Genomic DNA, 13,742 nt, shown 5'->3' with positions numbered 1-13,742 from the left:
GGCTAGTGCTCTGCCACTTGAGCCACACCTCCACTTCTAGCTTTTTGGTGGTTAATTTGAGAAAAGTTTCCTGGGTTTTCTTGCTGGACCTAGCTTTGAAGTGTGATCCTCAAATCTCGGCATCCTGAGTAGCTAGGACTGCAGGTGTGAGCCACTGGTGCCTGGCTTGGTTGTCATCTCTCATGCAAACCATTCTACATAATCATTAAGCCATTCTTGACAAATTTGATAGAAGAGATTTAATGCATCGTGTTTTTCTTATAGTAGTCTATAAAATAAATTTAGTTCCAGAAATGAATTTTTCAGGTTTGTTTTATTTTTAAGCAAATTCTTTTCTGGGTATTAACAGGGAAATAAGAAATAATTTTCCCTAACATTTATATTACAAAAACTTGGAGCTGGATGCTAGTGGCTTATCCCTGTAATCCCAGCTACTCAAGAGGTCAAGACCGGAGGATCATGATTCAAAGCCAGCTTGGGCAGGAAAGTCTGTGAGACTTTATCTCCAATTGACTACCAAAAATCCAGAAGTAGAGGTGTGGCTCAATTGGTAGAGGGTTAGCCTTGAGCAAAAAACCTCAGAGACAGCGCCTAGGCCCCAAGTTCAAGCCTCAGTACTGGCATGAAACAAACAAACAACAACAACAACAAAAACTATCAAAAATCTGATTTTGTTTTCCATTGTGGTAAATGGATAAAGGACATCCTTTATTGTTCAAATTAGACTGAAGGAAGCATTTATTATGAGTTCATTTCAGGAGAAGTTGATATGTGTTAGACTGTCATTAAATATAATTTTTTTTCTTTTTTTCAGCCCTGTTGCCCTTGGGCCTGATCAGATCTTATTAAGAGGTACACAACTTAGAAATACTCAATGGGTCTTTGGCATTGTTGTTTATACTGGACATGACACCAAACTCATGCAGGTAAAATGTTTCTGTGCTGAGAAACAATATTGACTCCTTTTTACTCCTTTACTTTCTGTTTTTTTTTTTTTTTATGGCAGGTGGGTTATAGCTCAAGTTTGTCTATAAACCTAGACTAGGAAAGAAAGTGCCTTTATTTTAGTTTCTTAGATAGTTTCTTCCTGGATTTTTGTTGTTATTATCAAAGATTTGTTTACTCCAGTCTGAAATGTAAACGTTCTTTAGATTTAAGAGGGACAGTTGATTCTAACTTACTTTGTCTTCTGGACTTAAGTGGTGATTAGTTCTAATATTTTATTTCTCTCTTCAGTCTCTTCATCCCATTAATTAGAATTTTACCAAAAAATTCTTATTTAAATGAATTCTAGACATATAAACTCAGTTAAAATTTGTTTTTGTTCATTATTTTTTGTGTATTTCAGTACTGTGTTTGGGTACTATCTATCCCTTAGCTTTTTTGTTCAAGGCTGGTGTTCTACCATCTAAGCCACAGCTTCATTTCAGGGTTTTTGCTGGTTAATATGAGATAAGTCTCATGGTCTTTCCTGCCGTTGTTGCCTTTGAACTGTGATCCTTGTATCTCAGCCTCCTGAGTCATTAGGATTATATGTATGAGCCATCTGAGCCTGACTAAACTCAGTTGTTTTTGAACCAAAGAAAAAAAATACCACTTTGAGTGATTTTGCCCATTTTTCCTATAAATTTATTTTCATAAAATTTTGTTTGTGAGTTTATAGCCCACATTTATATTAAGGTCACATTTTGTCAGCCAGCTTTTGAAGTTGTATGTAAGTCAGTATCTCTCTGTGTCCTTTTCTTACCTTTTGTGAGATCACTAGGCCTTGTATTTTGTTAGTGGCACTTATTAATGAAAATTGGATTTTCTTCTTGAGTATCTTTTTGTATAACTTCTAAAGTTCACAGTGGTTATTGGTCTTCATTAAAAATATTTAGTGTCCATCATATACCAAGCCTGTGTTAGGCTATGTTGATATGATAGCAAAAGGCCATTGTACCCTTAGGGTATGACTTGATATTGCAAAGTCGAGGGATAATTGTAAAATATGTAATTTCAAAGTCCTGTGGATGCATATATAGAAGATCATCGAACTCTTGCTTGGGGTGCTGGTGACCTGATGTCAGGAAGGAGGTACATTATTGTTTAGATCCCCTCCTTGAGGCCAAGTAATAGAAAGATGAGATTTAAATTATTAAGATAGATGACTAATAGAGCCCCAGTCCACACCAGCTAGTTAATGCAATGAAGACAAGGAAGGTAATTAGGAAAAGAAGTCTGAAAAACTCCCTGAAGTTGAAGAAGACTATTAGAGTTACTGAGTGACATGTAGAGTTTCTGAAGTTGAGAGTTTCTAATGGGGGAAGACTTGTGGTTGAACCATGTAGTATGAAGTGAAAGGTTAGCTGTGGCAGGCCATTTGCTGCTGAGAGGAGAGAATAAAGATTGGATGGTTTGCTACTGGGCTTTGCAAAAGGCAAGGCTGAGGCAGGGAGGAATTTCATGAGCTAGTTGTAAGGAAGGAGACTTGTTAGGGGAAGGACAGGGATAAGTGAATTTTTAAACATACCATTAGAGGAACTAATGTTCAGAAGCATCATAAGTCCTTGAATATATACTCAGCAATACCAGATGACAATTGATGTGAGTCTTACTGAAAATATTGTTTGTCTGGGGAAGGAGTCTAAGTAAGATATGGCTTGGCCTATAAGGCAAAGATCAGGGGAGCTCATGAAGCAAGACAAAGACATAGGGCACTCTGTATCACAAAGGAGCATTTGCAGAGGTGGTATGTTGTGGTAAGCAGGGACGAGGGCTCCATGTTGGGTAGAAAAATGAATAGTTAATTGCTAGTTCAGACCAGCAGATTCTGGGGTGAGAGATGAAGAGATGCCCATGCAGTGATATCTCAGAATATTGTTTATTAAATAACGAATATTACAATTACCACCATGGGATGAGGAATAAGTTTAACTGACAGATATGGTTAAGGAGCTGTTCTTTCCCCAAACCTCTGCTATTATAGGTTCAAATTAGCCCAAGGAAAACAGATAAAAAGGCACATTCCAAGGGGTAGATGCCAAAACAGATCAGTAAGTACTTAAGCAGTGTCAGCAACGGACCTAGGAATTTCTTAAGATTTGTATATGTACTGGAATTCTGTCTTTTGACAGGAACTAATGAAAAAGGTCAAATATTCATAATCCTGTGTCTTTAGAGATAGGATAAACAACCAGCATGTTCCCTGGTGTCATTCATACTTTAAGCACTCTGTCAAATCTACTACAACCCTCACCAAGCTCTAGGGTTACCATAGTAAATGCTGAGAGGCCAATATTGGTTAGATCAGGATGGTTCAGCATATCTAGGATGTGCCTCATCCACCTTTCTGCTTCATTATCATCCCTTCATAGCAGCTGATTAGAATGTCTAATTTGTTGTTACTGAGTAGTCTGTATGGATGGTTTAGTACTCTGCCACCTGTTAAGTAGCCTTGAACTTCCACAGCCCAGTGTCAGTGACCAAATACTAAGAGCTCTACTGACCATAAACTGCTACCTTTTATGATGAAGTGGCAAAGAGATCACGAATGATGAGCTCAGATTTGGGCAGGGCCCCAAGACTACTTTTCAAATTGTACCTATTACAAATTTAAGCCCTTTCCTAGTTCCATTATATGCCGAATTACATATACATGATATATATCATGTATATACACATATATCTTATATATCATTTTATATATGTATAATGTTTTTCTAGATCTGCTTTGGTAGTACAGCTTTGTAGCTAAAGTTTAAGAGTTATATATACTTTAAAACATTCCCATCATTTCTTTACCACAAAGTGTACAGTCATTGTACTTTGCATCCCATGAATGTGGGAGGCCTCTTCCCTTGCCCCTGTATGTGATGAAAGTCCATGGAACAAGTTCCTTAACAAGGCTTCTTGCAAGTTGATGGCTCTAGTATGGAGTAAACAAAAACTTCAGCAACACTTAGGGTAGCCATGCTGGGCCTTTAGAACGGAAACAAGTAAAAATTATGTACTTTCGGGGCTGGGGATATGGCCTAGTGGCAAGAGTGCTTGCCTCGTATACATGAGGCCCTGGGTTCAATTCCCCAGCACCACATATACAGAAAATGGCCAGAAGTGGCGCTGTGGCAGAGTGGCAGAGTGGCAGAGTGCTAGCCTTGAGCATAAAGAAGCCAGGGACAGTGCCCAGGCCCTGAGTCCAAGCCCCAGGACTGGCAAAAAAAAAAAAAATAAAAAATCATGTACTTTCAAAAGGAATATAGCCTAACACACACACAACTGGAACTGAAAGCCATCCTGTTTATAAAGGAACACTTTTTTTTGGCTAGTCTTGGGGCTTGAATTCAGGGCCTAGGCACTGTCCCTGAACTATTTTGCATGAGGGTAGCAATCTACCACTTAAACCACAGTTCATTTCTTGCTGTGCATGGGTGCGTGCATGAGAGTGTGTGGTTAACTGGAGATATGTACTTTCCTGGCCAGGCTGGCTTTGAGCCATGATAATCAGATCTCAGCCTCCCAAGTAGCTAGGATTACAGGTGTGAGCCACCAGTGCCCAGCTTGAAGAAACACTGTGTTTGTGATGCCATGGAATGGCAACTTCATTGCTTTAGAATTCTTAAATCCCAACTTCTGTGCCTTCTACCCTTCAGGGTTACCTTTTAGTGTAGTTACATATAGCCATCTTTCTGTGTTCTTTAGTGGTTAAGAGAAGCTCTCATATTAATTGCGGCAAATATTAACTGTACCTATCATGCATTGCTCTAAGTAATTCATACATATTAAGTAATGTATTCCTAAATATGAGGAAAGCAGTAACATTTTTCTTATTTTATAAGTGGGGAAACTGAGGCATGATGTCTAAGTAATCACAGATTAGCAAACTAGAAAAAGATAGAGGTGGGATTCAGATCTAGGCTGGTAAAACTTCACAGCCATTGTTGTAATTAGCATTCTGCTTCCTGCTTTCTCAAGTAGTAATAAGATGTATAATACATTAGATCTGATTTCAGCTTTCTCAAAAATTGGATGTTTCATTTGCCGTATTTCTTTTTACAGTGCCAGTTGTAAAAAGAATTCTGTTAAGAACCTAAAACTTCAGTAAGAGTTTGGCACTAAAAATTCATTGTAAAAGGTAGAAATAAATAGTCAAGGGAAGGGCTTGAGTAGACAGAATTTGACTTTCCACAAGGTTAGTGTGTTAGAGCTTGAAGTTTTGGGGTGGTTTCTGTTTTTATTTCTTTTTTTTTTTTTTTTTTTTTTTTGGCCAGTCCTGGGCCTTGGACTCAGGGCTTGAGCACTGTCCCTGGCTTCCTTTTGCTCAAGGCTAGCACTCTGCCACTTGAGCCACAGCGCCACTTCTGGCCGTTTTTCTGTATATGTGGTGCTGGGGAATCAAACCCAGGGCCTCATGTATACGAGGCAAGCTCTCTTGCCACTAGGCCATATCCCCAGCCCCTGTTTTTATTTCTTAATTATTACTTTGTGCTGCTCCTGGGACGTGACTCAAGGTCTCATACTTCCCTTAGATTTTTTGCTCCAAGCTGGTGCTCTACCACTAGAACCATAGCTGCACTCCTAGCTTTTTTGGTAGCTCACTGGAGATGAGAATCTCATGGACTTTCCTGCCCCAGCTGGTTTTGAACTTTGATCCTCATAGCTCAGTCTCCTGAATATCTAAGATTATAAGCATGAGCCATTGGTGCCTGCTGTGGTTTCTGTTGTGTTGGAAGAAAAAGAAATTTTCCTAATGCTTTTACTGGCTAGAATTCAACCACTAGAAGAGTTCAGAAGTCAGGAACTAATGGGATTATAGAAATGGAGGATTTTGTAATTTTTTCCTACATGCGCATTCAACAAATGTTTATTAGACATGATAAGATTATCTTTACTTTTTACAAGATTAGGATAGTCTTGGAGAAAGCCTCCTGGCTCTTGACACAAGACCAGATGTACATGAGGTGTCCTAGTCAACTTTGATTGATTACAAGATGGCCTTTACCGATGGATTTCCATGTAGAGAATAGAGGACTTTTTCTTTCCCTTCCTCAACACTATGGTCCACTGTAGTTGGGCTGATTTTACCACAAGGAATGAGGCTATTCCATTCCTTGTGTGTTACCTTCCTGCCTATGTTTCACTGCTTCCAACTCAGCCCTCTCTTTTCCATGAGGTCCTTCCTGACTTTTCCTACTCATTTCTTCATCACACTTTTCTAAGAGAACCTTTTGTCTAACCATTTATTTTGACACCTACCTATATCTATTATGCATTATTATTATTACTGTTGTTGTTGGTGTGTGTGTGTGTGTGTGTGTGTGTGTGTGTGTGTGTGTTTATGTGTAGCTTTACTGGGGTTTGAACTCAAGGCCTGGGTGCTATCCCTTAGCTTTTTTGCTCAAGGCTGGTGCTCTACCACGTAAGCCACAGCACCACTTCTACCTTTTTGCTGGTTAATTTGGGATAAGAGTCTCATAGACTTTCCTTCTTAAGCTGGCTTCAAACTGTGACTCTAAGAGCTCAGCCTCCTGAGAGTAACTAGGATTACAAATGTGATCCACTTATGCCTGGCCCTGTTTTGCATTATTAACATGTATGTCTTTTTTTCCTCTATGTTTGGGCTATTGGAGGAAAAAGTATTTCCTATGTTTACTCTAGAGCTGTGTTATTACTTTGAAGTTCTCTTCAGATTTTTTATTGTATAGGATCTTCAAGTTTCTCTCAAACTAGCATTATTCTGAATTTTTTAGTGACTTTAGTTATTCAAAGGCTATTCTATAATAAATGTGGAAAATGCTAGGCTAAAATGTAATAATGAGAAGTACTGAATGAATTATGTAGAGTTGGAATGTGTTCTTTAAACTGTTAGAAAGTCTTCTTAGAACTAGCTATTGGTTTGTTTTATTTAAATTTTATTGATTATTTGGAAAGAAATAATCTTTTATTTATTTTCCCCTTGTGGAATTCCTTTGTTTTCCTTCCTTTTTTTCCTACCCATTGCCCCTTAGTCTGTTCTCTGACCCTTATTGACTTTTAATGTTGTTTCACAGAATTCTACCAAAGCACCTCTGAAGAGATCAAATGTTGAGAAAGTAACCAATGTGCAGATCCTGGTATTGTTTGGCATCCTCTTGGTCATGGCCTTGGTGAGCTCTGTGGGAGCCCTGTACTGGAATGGGTCTCATGGTGGCAAGAACTGGTACATCCAGAAGATGGGTAAGTGTTGGAAGCAAAGCCACCCACAAAAGGTCACTCTACACATGGTATGTGAGTGGTGACTGCTACAGCCTTTTACTTCCCTTTTGTAATACTGTACAAAATGCCAAGTTTTCAAGGATTGACAGGTGAGGAATTATGAGATAAGGGAAAATGAACACATTTGGGGAAGTGTTTTTTGCTTGAATGATGGTTTTTCAGGTATTTGTGTGTGTGTGTGTGTGTGTGTGTGTGTGTGTGTGTATGGATACTCTAGGGATTATAAAAAGAGACTTCCATTTTGTGTGAATACTAATTTATTCTAGTAAAGGATAGACACATTGTAGGCTCTCTCTCTCGACTTCCCCTCGCTTGGGGGGGGGGGGGGAAGGGGCTTGTCCGCCCCTTCCTGGGTGGTCCATTATCGCTCATGCGGGAGCGATGGCCACAGGTAGCCTCGGTGGCGTGTGGTCGCAGGGTGCCCCCAAACCGCCAAGAACGACACGGATGCTTGGGCCCCTGGGGAAAAACCTCTAGGGCTTCTGTTTATTCAAATGAGGAGCCTCCCAGATATATCCCAAAGGCGGGCACAAGAGAGGGGCCCCTGATTGGTCCCAAGGGGCTGTCCCTCAAGTGATGTCAGACTTCCTTCTCTTCCTGTTAAAGACAGGAAGGGGAGGGACAGGCTGAGGTCAGCTGTGGCCCCTTAAAGGTGCAGCTGACCCCAACAACACATGACTCCAGTATACTTGCATTTCATCCTCTACTTGTGATATTATGGTCATACATAGTACATCTGTGTTATCAACCCAATAGTACATGGCTATAATTATTGACTTTTATAGTCTCATCCCTCTTAAAGAAGTAAATGAGAACTTGGATGTAGCTGAGTATCATAGTGTTTGCCTAGCAAGTGCACAACATGATGGGTTTGATCCCCAGTACCAAAAGAGAAAAGACAATAAAGGAAGCAAAATAAAATAATGTTTATGGGTTATTTTATTATTAATCTATTTGTTTGCCCTTTCTGGTACTATTCATTTGTCCCTGTGGATGATTTACCAGCTGGTATTGCTTTACTTCAAATATTTTCATTGTTTCCTCACTCTTTTGTATGCATATATTTTACATATAAATATTAGTACAAAGTGTGTGAAAAATATATATTACCTGTACATTGAACTCTAAAATTCATCTTTATAATGAAGTTTGACATTGATTTTTTTTCTTTTTGATGTCAGTCCTGGGATTTGAGCTCCAGGCTGTTCCTGAGCTTTGCTCAAGACTAGTACTCTACCACTTGAACCACAACTCCACTTCCATCTGTTTTGCTCATTAACTGGGTCTGAGTCCTTACAGTTTGGATTTAGATCATGCTTTACAGGTGAAGACTGTTAGCATGGTTCATATATTTTTCATTCTGCTGTGTCATAGTTGGGGTAATCAGACACCCTTGGTATCTGTACACCATCTTGGTGTACAGGCTTTGTGGGAATGCGCACTTGAATTCTCAGTGTTAAACCCCTTTACTAGCTGTTTTTTCCACTCAAGACTGGCACTCTGCTACTTGAGCCACAGCTCTACATTTGGCTTTTCAGTGGTTAATTGGAGATAAGAGTGTCACATTCTTCCTTCAAACTGTAATTCTCTTGGCTCTGTTGTGAACATCCTTTAGATGAAAAAATAATCCCAAATAACCAAGTGAAAGAAACTAAATGGAGATAGCACTTAAACCTATATGGAGCTCTTATTTTCTTGCACAGACACAACCTCGGATAATTTTGGCTATAACCTGTTGACGTTCATCATCTTATACAACAATCTCATTCCCATCAGTCTTCTGGTGACTCTTGAGGTCGTGAAATACACTCAAGCCCTCTTTATAAACTGGGTAAGTTTTTACTTCATTTTTTTTTCTTTTGTGCAGGTCTTGAACTCAGGGCCTGGGCATTGTCCCTGAGCTTTCTTGCTCAAGGCTAGCACTCTACCACTTGAGCCACAGCTCCACTTCTGGCTTTTTGGTGATTAATTGGAGATAAGGGTCTCACAGACCTTTCTGCCTGCGTTGGTTTTAAGCTGTGATTCTCAGATCTCAGCATCCTGAGTGGCTAGAATTACAGGTATGAATTATAAGCATGAAGAGCTGGTGCTTCTTCATGCTCTGGCTACTTTTAAAGTCTTAATGCTGAGGAAAAGGCCTCTTAGTTGTGCTCCTGTGGATGTTTTTGAACCACAAAAGTCACTGTGTCAGTAAACTTGCATTTAATTTTATGAGTGGAGGTGTGGTTTTTAAGGAACTGTCATGGTCATTGAATCTACATGTCTGCTGCCATTATTTGTAGACCGACAGTCCTCCCTCCCCTACCCCCCTCCTTTGTTTTTTTTTTTTTTTTCTTTGCCAGTCCTGGGGCTTGGACTCAGGGCCTGAGCATTGTCCCTGGCTTCTTTCTTGCTTAAGGCTAGCACACTGCCACTTGAGCCACAGCGCCACTTCTGGCTGTTTTCTATATATGTGGTGCTGGGGAATTGAACCCACGACTTTATGTATAGGAGTGCTCTCTTTGCCACTAGGCCATATTCCCAGCTCCCTCCCTCCCTTTTTTTTCCTTCCTTGTACTGGTCCTAGGGCTTAAACTCAGGGCTTAGGCTCTGTTGCTGAGCTGTTTTTGTTCAAGGCTAGTGCTCTACCACTTGGGCCCTAGTTCTACTTCTGGCTATTTTTTGTTAGTTTTTGGAGATAAGAGTCTCATGGAATTTCCTGCCCAGGCTGTCTTTGAAACATGATCCTCAGATCTCAGCCTCCTGAGTAGCTAGGATTATAGGCCTGAGCTATTGGTGCCTAGCCAGACCAGGCCTTTAATGTGCATCTGAATGTGATCTTCACTGTACTCCTGTGGATGAGGTAACAACTGAGCCCAGGCTAATGAATTAATCTATGTCATCAAATGATCATCATGTATAAACTGATCTTCTATATATAAAACACATGTTTTCCCTTCTTGTTTCACAAGTTATTTTTTTAAAATCCCAATAGTCACTGTATTTTTCACCCCCAAATTAAAAATTAACACTTGCATTTAAATGAAAGTGCTTTCAGTTACCTGTTCTTAGCTTCTGTGTTAAACTGAATGAAATATTAATGGTTTATAATTTCTAAAGAGTGCTCTCTTTGTTTTTCTCCATCTCTCTCTCTGTCTTTTTCTCTCTCTTGTTTTCAGGACACAGATATGTATTACATAGGAAATGACACTCCTGCAATGGCAAGGACATCAAACCTTAATGAAGAGCTTGGGCAGGTGAGAGCCACTTTGGGAACTTCAGTAACAGAGACCTGAGCAGGAGGGAAGACGAATGATAGCAGAACCATGGAGAGATTTTGCAAGAATAGTTATCAATGAATGTGGTGATGCCATCTAAAGACATTTATATATTTGAAAGTATGAATAAAGGCAAGTGTGAGTTTAGACTTGGTTTTTGGAAACCTGCCTGTTATCTGGACATTATTCACAAAAATAGTATAAAACAACACAAGAATATAATACAACATCATTTGGGACCCATTTGAAGTGTTTATTAGAAGCAATGGTCAGAGCAAATAATGAATAAGATACTCAGATATTTGAGTAACTCCACAAAGCAAAACTGTGGGGGCTATTTGAGGGATATGTATTCCTGACATATCTTAGATTGTGGTGTGTGTGTATGTGTGTGTGTGTGTGTGTGTGTGTGTGTGTGTGTGTGTGTATGTGCTGGTATGGGGGCTTGAACTCAGGGCCTGGATGTTGGCCATTAGCTTTTTTTGTCAAGACTATGGTTTTACCACTAGAACCACTTCAAGTTGTTGGGTGGTTCATTGGAGATAAGAATCTCAGGGACTTTACTGCCCAGGCTGGCTTCAAACTGGGATCCTCTGATCTCAGCCTCCTGTATAGCTAGGATTACAAACCTGAGCTACCAGTGTGAGGCAACATTTTGTTCAGAATGTTTCAAACTCTTCACCTCCTCCTCCACCCTTGTCCTTACCTGAATTGTATTTTTACTGAAATTGATATGAAGAATTTGTACTTTTATTTACTTATCTATTTTTGCTGGTCCTAGGCATGCACTCAGAGCCTACTGTCTCGTTTTTGTTCAAAGCTAGCACTCTACCACTTGATCCACAGTTTTCCTTTCAGCATTTTGGTGATTTATTGGATATAAGAGTCTTATGAATTTTCCTGCTTGGGCTGACTTCAAACTGTGATCCTCACATTTCAGCCTTCTGAGTAGTTTAGGATTACAAGTGTGAGCCACCAGTTCAGGGATGGAGTTTTTAAAAAAAGTGCAATTAAAGCTTGTGAATTCATTTTATACATCTCAAGCATTTCAACAACCCTGTGAGATAGGTGCTCTATTTTGTTTCATACATAAGAAAATGAATAACTTTACTCCAAGATACCTGATTGGTCAATGGCAAATTCATATCTGGCCTCATATTCCCCTGCACAGCATAGAAACAGTTATTCCCCTCCCCACTTCTTCAGCATCCCTCTGTGAAGAGGCATGTGAAAGTACTCGTTCGTCTGAGAGCCAGAAGTGTCATTTAGAGATACTCTGTCTCATCTCCCCCCCACACCAGGGACAAAGTAAGTTTCCCTTTTTTCTTTTCTATTCAAGGACAAAGTAAATTCTGCAATGGTTTATGTAACGTTTTTGAGTTTATTTCCAGAAAGTTGGAGCTTAAATTTATGAACCGTAGTTTGTGATACAATAGCATTTTTAGGTAAAAATACAGGTGCTTCTGTTCCTTGGATATTATTTTTCAAGTCTAGTTAAAAATTAACAGCCAATTTTGCAATCTTTTCTTGAATTGTGCACACTCACAGAAGCCCTTTTTAAATTTTTGGCATAATGAGATGGTCTCTCATGGAAGAGAACCTCATTGGCAAAGAACACATGCCCTTCCCCCAGCCCCTCCCATGAGGGCATAAAAAGCAACAGTGGGACTTGGAGTCACTCTTCTGTTTGCTTGTTTATTTCTTTTTTTATTTTGCTTTCCTCCTCCTCCTCTCCCTCTTCCTCCTCCTCTCCCTCCTCCTCCTCTTCCTCCTCCTCCTTCTTCTTTTGTGAGTTTATTATTTTATTTTGCTTTCCTTCCTCTGCTTCCTTATCTTCTTCCTCTTTCTCCTCCTATTTCTCTTCCTTCACCTTCCTCCTCTCCTTCTCTTCTTCTTCCTCTCCCTTCCTCCCCACCTTCTCTTATGTAGCTTGTCCATTGTAAACCCCAATAAAAAGACAAAACCAAACCAAAACTACATGGCCTATGAGACCACTGCAGTACTTTGAAGAATGAATGATGTAATTGAGATGTCATGTGTCAGGACTTAATACTGGGGCTTAAAGATGGTGCCACACTATTCTGGAAGCCTTCCTGGCTCCTTCCTTCCTTCTTTCCTTCTTTCCTTCCTTCCTTCTTTCCTTCCTTCCTTCCTTCCTTCCTTCCTTCTCTCTTTCTTTCTTTCTCTCTCTTTCTTTCTTTCTTTCTTTTTCTCTTTCTTTCTTTCTTTCTTTCTTTCCTTCCTTCCTTCCTTCCTTCCTTTCTTTCTTTCTTTCTTTCTTTCTTTCTTTCTTTCTTTCTTTCTTTCTTTCTTTCTTTCTTTCTTTCTTTCTTTCTTTCTTTCTTTCTTTCTTTCTTTTCTTTCTTTCTTTCTTTCTTCCCTTCCCTTCCCTTCCCTTCCCTTCCCTTCCCTTCCCCTCCCCTCCCCTCCCCTCCCCTCCCCTCCCCTCCCCTCTCCTTCCCCTTCCCCTTCCCTTTCCCCTCCCTTCCCTTCCCTTCCCTTCCCTTTCCCTCCCTTCCCTATCCTTCCCTTCCCTTCCCTTCCCTTCCCTTCCCTTCCCTTCCCTTCCCTTCCCTTCCCTTCCCTTCCCTTCCCTTCCCTTCCCTTCCCTTCCCTTCCCTTCCCTTCCCTTCCCTTCCCTTCCCTTCCCTTCCCTTCCCTTCCCTTCCCTTCCCTTCCCTTCCCTTCCCTCCTCTCTTTCTCTCTTTCTTCTCTTTCCCTCTTTCATCTCTTTCTGTCTTTCCTTAATGATTCTGGGGCTTGAACTCAGAGCCTGGCTGCTATACCAGAGCATTTTACCCTCAAGACTAGTACTCTACTAGTTGAACCACAGCTCTACAAAGAAATAAATTTAGTACAGATTTTGAAAAATATGGATGACTTCATTTATTGATCTTTGCATTTTATTATCTTCTTTATGTGCATCTCTTTTATTTTATTTATTTTTAAAATTTAGGTAAAATATATATTTTCTGACAAGACTGGGACTCTGACATGCAACATCATGAACTTCAAGAAATGCAGCATTGCTGGGGTAACCTATGGGTGAGTGTTTATTCCTGGAAAGCTCACTTGTATTCACCCAACATAATTAATTTGTTTTCAGCTAGTTGGTCAAGTATTTTGACTTTTGGGTAATTTAGAAGAAATTTAGATATGTAGCTGCTATTAACTATATTTAAGACTGAATGTGTACAAATTAACAGTGAAAAATATGCATTATTTCTGCAAGTGTGAACTTAGTAGGAAGTC

General features: G+C 39.8%; 1 protein-coding gene across 1 annotated transcript in view; it reads left to right on the top strand.

Moving 5' to 3' along the window:
• Atp8a2 (ATPase phospholipid transporting 8A2) overlaps window positions 1–13,742 on the top strand; it is a 412,827-nt gene that overhangs the window by 42,908 nt on the left and 356,177 nt on the right. The window contains exons 9-13 of the mRNA XM_048341628.1: window positions 815–926; window positions 7,029–7,194; window positions 8,937–9,064; window positions 10,392–10,469; window positions 13,447–13,535. Of these exons, the coding sequence (XP_048197585.1) occupies window positions 815–926; window positions 7,029–7,194; window positions 8,937–9,064; window positions 10,392–10,469; window positions 13,447–13,535 (573 nt within the window). The remainder of the gene's footprint in view (window positions 1–814; window positions 927–7,028; window positions 7,195–8,936; window positions 9,065–10,391; window positions 10,470–13,446; window positions 13,536–13,742) is intronic.

This window comes from Perognathus longimembris, chromosome 3, assembly GCF_023159225.1.
Source record: "Perognathus longimembris pacificus isolate PPM17 chromosome 3, ASM2315922v1, whole genome shotgun sequence".
Lineage (NCBI taxonomy): Eukaryota > Metazoa > Chordata > Mammalia > Rodentia > Heteromyidae > Perognathus > Perognathus longimembris.
The sequence above is the reverse complement of the archived record's forward strand: the minus strand, read 5'-3'. Positions and strand labels throughout refer to the sequence as shown.